Source organism: Notamacropus eugenii, chromosome 1, assembly GCF_028372415.1.
Source record: "Notamacropus eugenii isolate mMacEug1 chromosome 1, mMacEug1.pri_v2, whole genome shotgun sequence".
Classification (NCBI taxonomy): Eukaryota; Metazoa; Chordata; class Mammalia; order Diprotodontia; family Macropodidae; genus Notamacropus; species Notamacropus eugenii.
The window spans coordinates 454,427,110-454,442,003 of NC_092872.1; the positions used below are offsets into that span (position 1 = coordinate 454,427,110).

General features: G+C 36.1%; 1 protein-coding gene across 4 annotated transcripts in view; it reads right to left on the reverse strand.

The window, feature by feature from the left end:
• GPATCH1 (G-patch domain containing 1) overlaps positions 1–14,894 on the reverse strand; it is a 55,949-nt gene that overhangs the window by 4,582 nt on the left and 36,473 nt on the right. For 2 of the 4 annotated variants that reach the window (XM_072632040.1, XM_072632043.1), the window contains exons 18-20: positions 6,849–6,973; positions 4,642–4,790; positions 1,350–1,819 (exon numbers count right to left, since the gene is read on the reverse strand). In XM_072632040.1, coding sequence (XP_072488141.1) covers positions 1,789–1,819; positions 4,642–4,790; positions 6,849–6,973 — 305 coding nt within the window. In that variant the 3' untranslated portion in view covers positions 1,350–1,788. Of the gene's footprint in view, positions 1–1,349; positions 1,820–4,641; positions 4,791–6,848; positions 7,015–14,894 lie in introns of those variants that run through there. The other 2 variants (XM_072632041.1, XM_072632042.1) reach the window with 2 other exon arrangements.

Consider the following 14,894-nt stretch of genomic DNA (forward strand, 5'->3'; position numbering starts at 1 on the left):
GTTGGTTTTTAAAACTTAGAACATATATCCCTATAGAACGTTATAATGAGTGGTCCAGGTACAGATGAATTAGTACAGCTTGGTTTAAATATTTTATCAGCTGACCAAACTTAAATTTCCTTTAAATCATCCACTTCTAGGGAAATACATTCTGGTCCCAGTAAGAGCAGCCAGGAAGACATTTCTTCTCTTTGGGTAGGTATTCTACCAGGGAGGAAGAATGAGCATTCCTGAGTGGGAGCTTGGTAAATATGATGAACTGATGCTTAGTGAAGTAAGCAGAAACAGAAGAACAGCAAAACTGTTCAATGACTAACTTTGATAGACTTAGCTGTTCCCAGCAATTCAAGGATCTAAGACACTTCCAAGACTCAGGAGGGACAATGCTATCCATATTCAGAAAAAGAACTATGACGTCTGAACGTAGATCAAAGAATACAATTTGTTCTCTTTTTTGGGGGGTTTCTTCTTTCTTGTGGTTTCTCCCATAGAACATCCTTCTTTACAACATGACCAACACGAAAATAGAGTGCATGCCATCTTGGGAAGGAGTGAGGGCAGGGAGGGGGAGAAAATTTAGAACTCAAAAGCTTATGGAAGTGAATGCTGAAAATCAAAAATAAATAAATACATTTTTAGGAACATGGCACACTGTTATCCATATTCCACATTCAAGTCATTTCTTCCTCAAGGAATCCATGATTTTTTTCCTTGCTCCCTCCAAATAGTATGCTGATTTATGTACTAGACTGGTTTTGTTGTTGTTGTGGTGGTGGTTTTTTTGGTTTGGTTTTTTTTTTTAGCAAGGCCTGTGATTTCATCAGTGTCAGGAGCTCTACCACAGACTTTTCTGCAATTTATTGTCAAGAGCAGTGCCTGGGGCGCTTAGAGATGGAATCACCAGTGTCACACAGTCCCCTTGTGATTCAGGCAGGACTTAAACCCAACTCTTCCTGATTCCAGCCAGCTCTCTATTCACTATATCATCAACCTCTCTTTATGGTTATACTTGTACTTAAGAGGTTTTGGGGGGGTTTTTTTGAGGATACCAAAATGGTTACCACTTACAGCATTTTGATTTGAAGCTGGAAGAATATTTTAAAAGGGTCAAGAAAATATACTAACTACACTACTACACTGTACAAGTCAAGGGTTTTCCACTCTGAACCCCAATGGCACATATTCCTTTCCTAAACAACATACCAAATCCCTATAATACTGAAATGAAATATTAACTGGCACGGAACCATGAGCTGTCAGTATAATTACACAGATTCTCATAGAATCTCAGGCTATGATACCAAAGCAAGAAGCTTTAGTTTAGGGGAAAAAAACAAATACAAAATCCATTTTGGCAACTGATAAAGATTTAGGGTTTTTTCCCCTTTTTAATTTTTCTTCTTTCCATATAAAAGAATTCTCACATGGATGTCTTACTTCTTCATAATGGAGTCATGCACTAGTTTACAATTTTAATTTCTTTACATAAATTTCAGGCATTAAAGAACAGGAAATAAAATTGTAATTACTAATTTAATATGAAAAATTCTATTTTAATTAAAATGCACATTGTGAATTTTATTCTTTTGCCACTAGCTAAAGCCCAGTTTACAACTTTCCAGTTCAGGCTTTGAAATGCAAAGATTTAAAAATCTGTTTTAAATCATAGCTTTATACATAAATACAATCTGTACATTATATTAATTATGCAATAACCGATCTACCATCATAGAGGAGATCAAAATTTCAGAAGAGAGATCAGACCCAGTTCAAAAGTGATGAAATAGGTTACTTCTTTGTTAATGGAAGACGTTTCAGCCTGTTAAAAAAAAATTTAAAAATCACATATCACTATCCTTTAAAAATATACCTTATGGAATTCTCCAACATTCATCTTTACAGTCTCTCTACCATCTAAACCCTAAGAATATAAGAATCTTTTTCAATTCAAATCTTTTCAATTCAAAAGAATATAGTTTTTGGTCAGTCAGTGAAAACAGAACAAAGCTGGATCATCTCTCTATCACTGCCTCATTACCTTCAGAAATGAGCCTCTCAATGAGTATGGTCTACAATAATATACAGTCATCAAGTCTAAGCTTCTTCAGAGCACAGCCTGTCTTATTTTTGTCCTTGTACTCCCAGCCCTACTGCACATCAACTAACCAATCAACTTTTATTAACTGTCTTCTAAGCACTAGATGCTGGGGAATGAAGCAATCCCTACTTGCCAAAAGTTTACACTGTAATGGGGGAGCCAACATGTGTAAAAACACATACAGTATAAATATAAAGTTAATAAATACAAGGTAGTACAAGGCAGACACAAGGATCAGGAAAGCCTTCATGTAAAAGATGGTGCCTGAACTTCTAAAGTAGAGGACATTACAGAGGGCATTTTGGGCATGGAGGACAGCTAGTACAAAGGCACAGCAGTCGGAATGGAAAGTATGAGGAATAGAAAAAAGGCTAATCAGGCTGCACTGCAGAATGTGGGAGGGGGCATAATAGCTAATGAGGCTGGAAAGATAGGTTGAGGCTAGATTGTGAAACGATCTAAAAGCCAAACATAAGAGTTGATATTTTATCGTAGAGGCAAGAGGAAGCAATGGAGTTGATTGAGTAGGGAATTAGCATGGTCAGATCTATGTAAAATTACTTTGGCAATGTGCAGGATGAACCAGAGTGGGAAGAGACTTGAGCCAGGGAGAACAATTAGGAAACTTGTAATAATCTAGGTGAGAAGTGATGAAAACCTAAACTCAAGTAGTAAACTACATGAGTAGAAAGAAGGGCTGGATGCAAGGGATGTTGTGAAGTGAAAAACAGCAAGATTCGGCAACAGGTTAGATATATGGGGTAAGGGAGAGTGAGAAGTGCAGGATAATGCTGAGGTTATGAAACAAAAAGACCAGAAAGATGGTGGGGCCTTCAACAGAAATCAGGGGAGTCTGGAAGAGGGGAGCATTGGGGGAAAAGATAATGAGTTGAGTTTTAGACATGTTAAATACAAGATGTCTCTGAGAAATCTAGTTTGAAATGTCCAACAGACAACAAGTAATGTGGGACTGGAGGTCAGAGGAGAGGGTGGGACACACGGACACACGGACACACACACACACACACACACACACACACACACACACACACACACACACACACACACACACACACACCCCTATATATCTGGGAGTCATCTGCATAGAGATAGTAGTTAAACCCATGGTTGCTGATGAGGTTACTGAGAAAGAACAGTGGGAAAAGAGGACCTAGTTCAGAGAGGTGGCATCATATAGATGATGAGCCAGAAAAAAAAGACCTAAGGAACATTCAGATAGGTAGGAGAAGCAGAATAGAGTGGGAGACTATGCAGAAGGAGACGGGGGTCACCAGTGTCAAATGCAGCAGAGTCAACAGAATGCAGCAGTGACAAATGCAGAGAACAATGAAAACTATGAAAGAGACCATCAGATCTGACAAGTAAAGAGAGCACTGGTAACTTTGGAGAGAACAGTTTCAGAGTAGTTGAGCAGGTTCAGCTTCAAGCTCAGTTCAGTTTGCAGAGCTCAGTTTCAGTTGAGCTTGGAAATCACATGCAAAGGCCTGAGGAAGGCAGCGAGAAGAGATGAGGGGAAGGTAATGAGTCTACACAACATTTTCAAGAACTTTGGCTGAGAAAGGTAGGAGACAGTGATTAAAGGGATGGGGGTAAAGTTTAGTGAAGGTTTTTTAAGGATGGGAGAGGTTGGGATGGGAGAGATGGTCATGTTTGAAGGTAATAGGGAAGGAAACCGTAGACAGCAAAAACTGAAGATCGATAGTGAGGAGGACAAGTGAGGACTGCTCTACAGCAAACCAGAGGGGAAGGGACCAAGTGCACATACAAAGGAATTGGCCTTGTCAAGGAGAGGGGGCCACTTCTTTGTCAGGAACTGGAGGAAGAGAGATGATATTAAGGTGTTGTGAAATGAAGAAAATGGGAGAGAATAATAGGCACTTAGTAACTGTTGAATTAATTAATATACATTGTGTTATAAAAGATGCACAAAGAGTTCCCAACTTTGGTCCATCGATAATTTACTGTTTGACCTGTGAAAAGTGGTTGATACTTCAATATCAAATATGATTGAGGATTTTATTTCCAAACTGAAGTCTCAGTCCATTATCATGGTAAAGACTAATAAGTATGAAATACAGCCATATCTGTTTTAAACATTAGAAGGAATAGATACATCAATTAATTCAAAAATATAATTCTGCTATCAAATAAAATCTTTTATCCTATCATCTCTATTTTCTTTGTCTTGTAGATAAAAAAAATAGGCACTGTGTCAATTGACACAGTTTGGTCCTTTGAGACAGTCTTAAATTCTGGTTCTCCTAGTGTTAACTGCAGTGCATATATGTAAAGAAATAACTTGAAAATGTAAAAAGAATGTGAGAAATCATCTCTTTCAACACTTTTATTCTGCAGATGGGGAAAGTGAGAGCTGAAGAAAGGAAAATTTAACAAAGGTAACAGTTATTTACTGTTTAGCACCACAACCAGAACTTGGGTCTCAACTTAAATTTCAATGCCTTAAATCTATTCCTCATGTTGGCTCCATTTCTCTAACAGGAGAAAACAAAAGAATGGCATACCTTCTCAGAAGTTCCTGAGGTGATATGTCTTTGACCTTCTCTGTATCACTCTGGCTGTCACTGCTATCAACACTCTCCGAACTACTACTCTTCTCTGTTTTTTTATTTTTCTGTTTGCCTTTCTGTTTATGCTTCTTATGTTTCTTTTTCTGGTTAAAAAAGAAAAATATAGTTGTTTAGTCTTGCATTTCACACTTGTTTTAGTGTGAAATTTTGAGATGTTCTGGAATAAATGAATAAGTTCTGGAAAAAATAATAAAAAAAGACAGCTGGGTTCATTAAAAACAAAAAAATCTATTTCAAAATAAATTACATCATACTTTGGTGTAGCAAAGAAATAACAGTATTTACATAGCAGAGTGGTACAAGCTTTAACTCCTAAACAAACTTAGTTAGGGCATAATCCTGCAGACACTGCACTTCCAAGATGGCCTATGACATTTCTCACTAACTCAAGTGACCTCGTTTTTCTTGAAAGCCTCTGAGTGGCTACAAATTTGGGGGACAGACATCATGGAAACACACACAGAGGGGCTGGTCAGAAAAATAATAGCACTATCACCTTGCAAAAATAAGAAAACATAGTTAAGAAACAAACAATTTTATTTTAAAATTTATCTATGATACTTTTCAGCTCCTTAATTCATCTCAAGAAGGTAGGATTTTAATGGATTTTTTCTTTCATTAGTCTGTTAATAATTGAGCTGTTTCTAGTCTACTTTCCTATCCTACATTCCATCTCAGCTTCCATTACCAACTTACTCAGATCAAGATCATATCATGATCCCAAGAAGAAAAAGAAATATTTACTTTAATCTTTACCAAAATACAATATTTCAAATACTAAAAATCTTTCAATTGTCCACATCAACTATGGAATAGCAGATTAGGAACTGTCACCCAAGTTCACACTTCTGTCATCAACTTAATGTTTAATTGCACTGTTTCCCAAACGATGTATAACCAAGGAATTTCTAATGTTTCATAAATCCTTTCTTGTCAATTGGTTATCAAGCGGTAATGGACAGAAGGTAGGTATGACAGGAAACTATGTATTAACAGTAACCTATGGTGGAGAAAAATACATTTCTAATATGTGTCTCTATATCATAAAATGGATAGCTTGGCCAGTGGAAGGTTAGCTGGAGAGATGCTTTCCCTTTCCCGTAAAATTCACAGACATATCAGGGACTGAATGATAATAATAAATAACTATTACCAATTTACATAGAGCTTTACAGTTTATAATTTGCCTTTCCTCATAACCACCCACGAGGTAGGTAGTATAAGGATTATTACCAACATTTTACAGATGAAGAAATTGTGGCTGGAGGCTGGGAACAAATAGTGGAGACCAAACTAAAACTCTGCTATCCAGAATCAAAGTCCAGGACTCTGTGCATTACGCTATAACCACCTCTAATAGAGATTGAGAAACACTGACTGGTGTGAATAAAGGAGTTGTTAGCATACCAAAATGGTATTTGTTGCACCTGGAAGTCATAAACTATATTTTTTTTCTCCCAGGAAAATTGCCATTAATCTCTTTTTGATGAGACAACAACCCCTAATGAGAACAAGAATATAAACATCCGTAGATTGAGAAGCAAACTTTCATATTAGGAACAATCTATTTGTTTGTTATCTGCTAACAAACTTTTATCTAGCTGACAGATTTTAACGATGACAGCAATACAACTATTTTTTAAAAGCACACAATATTTTTTTGAGTCTCCTGAATAGCAAATTACTAACTACATTTTAGGGCTAAAATCAAGTAAGCCCAACAAAAAATACTCTCAGAAATGCCCCATTTGGTACTCAACAGCCAATATGATGCATTCTCAGGCTTCTTAGAAAATACTTTCATTACTCTAAGACGCACAATAGCACTTACATATCCTCCTAACACTTCTTTCTGTTCATATTACTAAAAAATCAATACACTTGAACATATTTCTTCACTTAGAAAGAAAAACTTTCAGGGAAAAAAAAGAAAGGTGGTATATAAAATCCAATCTTTTGGGAAGGGTGTGAAAGTACCAAGGAATTGCCTTTCAGAATCTGAGGGTTTGACAAGCTTACCACAGTCTGGCTTAGAGGATTGAGATGAGGATTATACTTAGGGTGAAGAAAAAGCACTTGCTAGACCAGGAAAACAACAACCAGTGGTCCTCTTCCACCTATCCCACGAAGAACAAATTTACCTTTTCTTTTTTATGTTTGTGGTCTTTCTTTGTCTTTCGCTTTTCTTTGCTCTTCTTAGGTTTCTCTTTTGGGTGGTCTTCCAAAAGACTGGACTGCTGCACAGGTTCATGTTTCTGACGAGCATCTAAAATAAAATTCAGTTTGAAGTGGTAGCAAACACACAACCTAACAGGGGCAAAAAGGTTGAAGATATCAAAACTGAACTAGCACTAAAGATTGGCTTTAATATTGAGGTAGAACTTGTGTTCATGGACTCATTTCTGTTGCATTCAAATGCCAGTGTATTAGTATACTTAATCCAATTCAATAAACAATTATTGTGGGCCTAATTATGCACAAGACACCATACATTAGCACTTTTAAAGAGCTACCACCACATGTACCCATTATGAGACCTATGTACTCTATTATAATCTCATTTGAGAGATTAAGGATAAAAATAAAATTATTCTGCTAATACACATTTTTAATTTACCATCAGATCAGCTATTTCACAAACTTTCATATAAGAAAATCAGTTTTAGAAATAGTCTTTCTAAAAAGAAGAGCCTTTTAGGCTAAAAACAATTTATGGATCATTGTGTCATCAAGAATGGCTGACCAGGAAGGTCTGGGAAGACTTATGTGAACTGAGGTAAGTGAAATAAGTAGAACCAGGCAAACAAAATACACTTCAACACTCCCAAAATTTGTCCCAGCATCCCTTCCCCTCAACCAGACAGCCATTCCATACAAATGAATAATATTTTAAAGGAAAAAAAAGGGAAAGGAGAAGGGGGAAAAAGTCAGCAAAACTGATTAGCACACTAAAAATATCTGAAAATATACATACTATTCCCTGGACCTTCTACCTTGACAAAGGAATAGGGAAGAGGGGGAGTGGTTTGGAATGTCTTCTAATATCTCTTTTTTGAGACCATGCTCAACCAAAAAACCTAACTGATCACTGTATGGTTATGCTATTCAAGTTTGACCCTGATGATCTGAAATCAAATGCATTTCCTTGCCTCCTGTGCAGAGGTAAAACAGTATAGACATGGTACACTGAAGATCTTGATTAATCTGTTGCTTAGTTATGCTGAACTGCTTTTTTCTCCTCTTTCATTCTTTATGACAAAGAATGAACTCTGGTCAGAGATGGGGATGGAGACACTGATAGAGGAATGGTAAAAGAACAAAAGATATCAATAGCATTTTTTAAGTGGCTGAACAACTAATAAGCAGAGAATTCTCCCCAAAGCTGAATTTACCACTTCAAACTTGAGAACAAGATATTTTAATATAACAGAATTTAGAATTTGTCAAACAAGAAAAAAAGTATTAAATTCACAACAAATACAACAATTAAGTCAATGTTGCAAAAATTTCAGTTTTCACTATTTTCCAGCGCCACAAAGAAGGAATTACCTTTGTTTTCTAGCCCTAACATTAGAAATGTTTCTCATTCTCAATAAGATCAGGGGTGAAACAAGGATGTTCATTATCACCACTGCTATTCAATATAGTGCTAGAGATGTTAACTTTAGCAATAAGACAAGAAAAAGAAGTTGAAAGAATTGGAATACGCAAAGAAGAAACTAAGTTATCACTCTTTGCAGATGATATGATGGTATATTTAGAGAATCTTAGAGAATCAAGTGAAAAACTACTTGAAAAAATAAACAACTTTAGCAAAGTTGCAGGATATAAAATAAACTCAAATAAATCATCTGCATTTCTACATATTACTAACAAAGCTCAATAGTAAGAGATAGAGAAATTTCATTTAAAGTCACTGTAGGCATTATAAAATATTTGGGAGTTGCCTGCCAAAAAAAACACAGGGATTATATGAACACAATTATAAAACACTTTTCACACAAATAAAGTTAGATGTAAATAACTGGAAAAAACATCAGTTGCTCATGGGTAAGCCAAGCTAATATAATAAAAATGACACTTCTACCTAACTTAATTTACTTATTCAGTGCCATGCCAATCAAACTACCAGAAAATTATTTTATAGAGCTAGAAAAAATATCAAAATTCATCTGGAAGAACAAAAGGTCCAGAATATCAAGGGAATTAATGAAAAGAAATACTAGGGAAGGTGGCCTAGTTATACCAAATCTTAAATTGCATTATAAAGCAGCTATTATAAAAACCACTTGCTACTGGCTAAGAAAAAGAAGGGGGACATCAGTGGAACAGGTTAGGTACACAAGACACAGTAGTCAATGATTACAGTAATCTTCTGTTTGATAAACCCAAGGACTTCAGCTTCTACATTAAGAACTCACTGACAAAAACTGCTGGGAAAACTGGAAAAGAGTATGGCAGAAATAGGGCATAGACTAATATCTGACACTATGTGCTAGAATAAAGTCCAAATGGATGCATGACCTAGGTATAAAGGCTGACACTATAAACAAATTAGGGGAGCAAGGAAGTTTATCTGTCAGATTTATGGAGAATGGAGAAATGTGTGACCAAACAAGAGATAGAGAACATTATGAAATGCAAAATGGATAATTTTGATTACATTACATTGAAAAGGTTTTGCACAAAAGCCAATGCAACAAGATTAGGAGGGAAGCAGAAAATTGGGAAAGAATTTTTACAATTAGTGTCTGTGATAAAGAGCTCATTTCTAAAATATATAGAGAACTGAATCAAATTTACAAGAATACAAGTCATTCTCAAAATGATAAATGGACAAAGGATATGAACAGGCAGTTTTCAGAGGAAGAAATTAAAGCTATCTATAGTCATGAAAAAATACTCTAAATCTAAATCACTCTAAATCACTATTGATTAGAGAGACGCAAATCAAAACAAAGGAAATCAAAATCTGAGGTACCACATCACACCCATCAGATTGGCTTACATGACAAAACAGGAAAATGATAAATGTTGGAGAAGATGTGGGAGAGCTGGAACACTTATTGCTAGTGGAGTGGATCCAATCATTCTGTAGAGCAATTTGGAACTATGCCCAAAGGGCTATAAAAATGTGCATACCCTTTGACCCAGCAATATCACTCCTAGGGCTGTATCCCAAAAGATCATAATGATAGGAAAAGGACCCACATGTACAAAAATATTTATAGCAGTTCTTTTTTGTGGTGGCCAAGAACTGGAAATCGAGGGGATGCCCATCAATTGGGAATGGCTGAACAAGTTGTGGTATATGAATGTAATGGAATACTATTGTGCTATAAGAAATGATAAGCAGGTAGACTTCAGGAAAACTTGTAAAGACTTATATGAACTGATCCTGAGTGAAGTGAGCAGAATGAGGAGAACATTACACACAGTAACAGGTGCTGTACACAAATACTGATTCTGATAGACTTAGCCCTTCTCAGCAATGCAAGGACCTAAAACATTTCCAAAGGATTAATGATACAAAATGCCATCCAAATCCAGAGAAAGAACTATGGAGTCAGAATGCAGGATGAAGCCGACTATTTTCTTTTTTGTTGTTTCGTTGTGTTTTGTTTTGTTTTCCTCATGGTTTCTCCCATTCATTATAATTCTTCTATGCAACGTGACTGGTGTATAACATAGTATTTAATAGGAATGTTATGAGTAGAGTCCACAAAAGATCACATGCCGTCTTGGGGATGGAGGGGAAGAAAATTTTAAACTTATGGAAGTGAATGTTGAAAACTGAAAACAAATAAATTGATAAATTTTTTAAAAAAGAAATGTTTCTCTTAGTGTACGCTTGCCCAATTTTGTTTATTCTAGTCTTTTTGATAAGTTATCAATATTGTCCTTTACCCACTCACGTACCATCAAACTGAAGCTTTTTACTAAAATGACACTGAGAACATTATATGAAAATGAGACATAAAGAAGATTAGAAATTTAAAAGTGTATTTGCTGGTTCAGTTTTTACCAAGGTCCCCAAACGGGATGAAATTAAATACTTCATTACCAATAGCCAGGTGACAGAAGGGACAGTGCTGAGACTGGAATGAGGAAGACCTGAGCTGAAATCTTACCTCAGACACAGACTAAATGTATGACACTGGGCAAGTCACTTCACCCCTGTCTGCCTCAGTTTCCTCAACTCTAAAAATGGGGAAAACAGTAACAACAACATCCCAGGGTTGTGGTTAGGATCGATAAGATAATATTTGCAAAGCACTCCGCACATTGTAGGGACTTAATAATGTTTATAGTCTCTTCCTACACAGTAAAAAATGCTACTCTGTTTTCTTAAAAGAGAAAAACAGGAAAAAATAAAGTGATCTGTAATTTCATCTAAACTCCAAATCTGTGCTGTGCACCTCCACTTCCCCTTAAGCTACTACATGCTGAATGTGCTGAAGAGGGTTAGATTAACATTTATCAATAGAATTCAGTTAATGTCCCTGATCTATAAATGGCATAAATTATACTGATACTATTGTTAGAAACCACAGGAGTTTGACATACTGACTACAAAGATCTCCATTTCCTTATCGGTAACATTAGGGTAGATGACTACAAATGACCTCTAAGGTCCCTTCCAGCTCTAGAGTTATGAATCCCATGAATAGATTTTTCTATAGTGCTTTTCAGATACAAGCACTTTAAATATATTATCTTCTTATGTGATTCCCAGAAACAAACCAGAGATTCATGTTAAAAAGTTCTTTGGTTTGGTTTTTTTTTGGGAGGGAAGGGGGGCAGACCTATGATTTCACTGGTATTGGAGACTTCTGATGAGGGAACTCCCTTTACCAATGCTGATTGGCATGTGCATTGCAACTTACTGTCTTAAAAATAATTATCTAGGGCACTACAAAGTTAAAGTGTCTTAGAAAGGGTCACACTGCCACTATGTGTCAGAACTGGGATTTACAGTAACCTAGTGCTTAATAAACCCAATAAACCCTTTGGATAAGAACTCACTATCTGACAAAAACTGCTGGGAAAACTGGAAAACACTAGGGCACAAACTATGTATACAGCCACATCTAACACCATATACCAAGATATGGTCAAAGCGGTTATGTGATTTGGACATAAAGAGTGACACCAAAAGCAAATAAGAAGAGGAAGAAGTAGTCTACTTGTTCGATCTATGGAGAAGGGAAGAATTCATGACCAAATAAGAGATGGAGAGCAGTACGAAATGTAAAATAGATCATTTTGATTATACTAAGTTAAAAAGCTTTTGCACAAACAAAACCAATGTAACCAAGATCAGAAGAAAAGCAGAAAGCTGGGAAACAATCTCTACAGCAACTGTCTCCGATAAAGGCCTCATTTCTCAAACATATACAGAGCTAAGTCAAATTTGTAAGAATACAAGCCATTCCCCAGTTGATAAATGATCAAAGGATATGAATAGGCAGTTTTCAGATGAAGAAAACAAAGCTATCTATAGGCATATGAAGAAATGATCTAAATCACTTTTTATCAGAAAAATACAAATTCAAATCACTCTGAGGTACCACTTCACATCTATCAGACTGATTAATACGACAAAAAAGGAAAATGATAAATGTTGGAGAGGATGTGGGAAAACTGGGTCAACAATGCATTTTTGGTGGAATTGTGACCTGATCCACCCATTCTGGAGAGCAATTTGAAACTATGTCCAAAGGGCAACCAAACTGTGCGTACCCTTTGATCCAGTGATACCACTATTAGGTCTGTATCCCAAAGAGATCATAAAAAAGGGAAAAGGACTTACATGTGAGAAAACATTTATAGCAGCTCTTTTCCTGGTGGCAAAATATTGGAAATTGAGGTGTCCATCAATTGAGGAATGGCTGAGCAAGCTGTGGTATATGAATGTAATGGAATACTACTGTGGAATAAAAAATGATGAACAAGCAGATTTCACAAAAACCTGGAAAGATTTGTATGAAATGATACAAAGTGAAATGAGCAGAACCAGGAAAATACTGTACACAGTATCAGCAACATTGTGTGATGATACACCATGAATGACTCCGCTCACCTCAGCAATACAAGGATCCAAGACAAGTACAAAGGACTCATGAAGAAAAATGCTATCCACATACAGATAAAGAACTGATAGACTCAAAATGCAGATTGAAGCATATTTTTTTCACTTATTTTATTCTTTTTAATGTTTTTTTTTCCTTTTGGCCTGTTTCTTTTTTCACAACTGAGACTAATATGGAAATACGGTTTACATGACAGCACATGTATACTATATCAAATTGCCTACCATTTTAGGAAAAGGGGAATGGAGGGAGGGAGGGAGGAAGAAAAGTTTGGAACTCAAAATTTTATAAAGATGAATGTTAAAAATTGTTTTGACATGTAATTGGGGAAAAAAATAAAATACTATTAAAGAAATGAAGTGGGATTGAATCCAGCTGTCTTATTCATTATGTTATGCTGCCTCTCAGAGAGTACAAGTATAAGCCTATCTAGAGATGAGGAACTGATGGACTGATCTAAGTTAAATCAGGAAATGAGTGACAAGGATGGGACTTAAACCCAATCATTGTAGAAGATTTTAAGTCCTATACTGTTTCTCAGTACAGAGATTTAAGAGTACTATACTATACTATTTTCCCCTTCAAAAGTCTTTCCACACCTGACTTTTATTTTAAAAACTGATAAAAGTTTTAAACACTTAAACACCTTGTACTCAATATCTTTAAAAGATGAAAGGACCAAATTACTTTTCCTTGAAAAGATCTTGAAGGCTGTAAACCAACAAATGTTATGATCATGGGGAATAGAAAGATTTCATTAGATTCCATATTGTTAATTTCTCTTTGGGTCTCAGTATCTTCATCTTTAAAATGGGGATGTTTTCTGTAAAAGCTACCTTATTGTCTCATTAAAGCAATGACTACAAAAATGATTGTATTCATTTCCTGAGCTTGCCAATGGACACAATAACCTGAGCATTTACAAGGATGGCTTGGTAGAATGGAATAAGTATTGTGCTGAGAGTCAGAAGACCTGAGTTTGAATCCTATCTTCACTTCTTACTTTGTTTTCTCACCTGTAAAATAAAAAGACTGGACTAGATGATCTCTGAGGTCTTTTACAGTTCTAAACCTACAATTCTATAAGAAATCCTATGAAAATTATGGATATTTTGCTATTTTAGATTTCATGAATACAATCTGAATGCTTGCTTTATTAGAGGGAGTTAACTTATTTTGTTAAGATAATAACTAACATATTAATGCTTTAAAAAAGTTCTTTGTATCTCACCGGATCTTTATAATACCTACTTGAGATTGGTCTTATTATCAGTCCTATTTTATAGATGAGGAGACAGGATGTGAGAAGTTAAGTGATTTGCCTAGGGTCACAAATCTAATATCTGAGGCAGGATTTGAATGTAAGTCTCTCTGACTCCAAGTTCCAGCTGCCTCACAGGATCTGATTCAGAGCTACAAAGGACCTCAAAGGTCATCTCCTCCTTCATTTTACAAATATAAGCCCAGAGGGGCATACAGATAGTAAAGCCTCAGAGGTAAAAGCTGACCTCATGTCCAGAGCCCGTGGTTATTTTTCATGTACCACATCTTCTCCATGAAAAACTAATTTTAAAAGCTTTAATACAGACTCCTTGGCACCACAGCTGAGCAATCAGACCCCCCACATTTTGGCTCTGATACTGACTCCTTCCTCCCTATTCTCTGTTCCAATCACACTGGATGACAAGCCATCTCTACTCTCCTGTCGTCTCCACACCTGTCCATGTGTGTGAACAATTCCCTGCCTAGAACTCTGGGTCCTCTCTTTTTCTCCTCTGACTGATCTGACAATCATAGCCCAGCTTAGGGGCCTTTTCCCTATGAAGCCTTCACTGATCTCAGATGAATGTGGTCCATCTCTCTTCCTTTGTTCGTGGATCACATTTTACTTTTTAAATGTACTTTTTTGGGTACATCAGGTCTTTCTTTCTGCCTGCTTCACTCCACTAGATTAACTATAGTCTCCCCAAGGGAGGGAATAACAGGGATTTTTTCATGTTGATATAACTCTAGCTTAGTATGGCGTTTTGCACATAACAGGTATTCCGTAACTGTTCATTGAACTGAACTGAAATTCAGAAGAAAAAATAAATA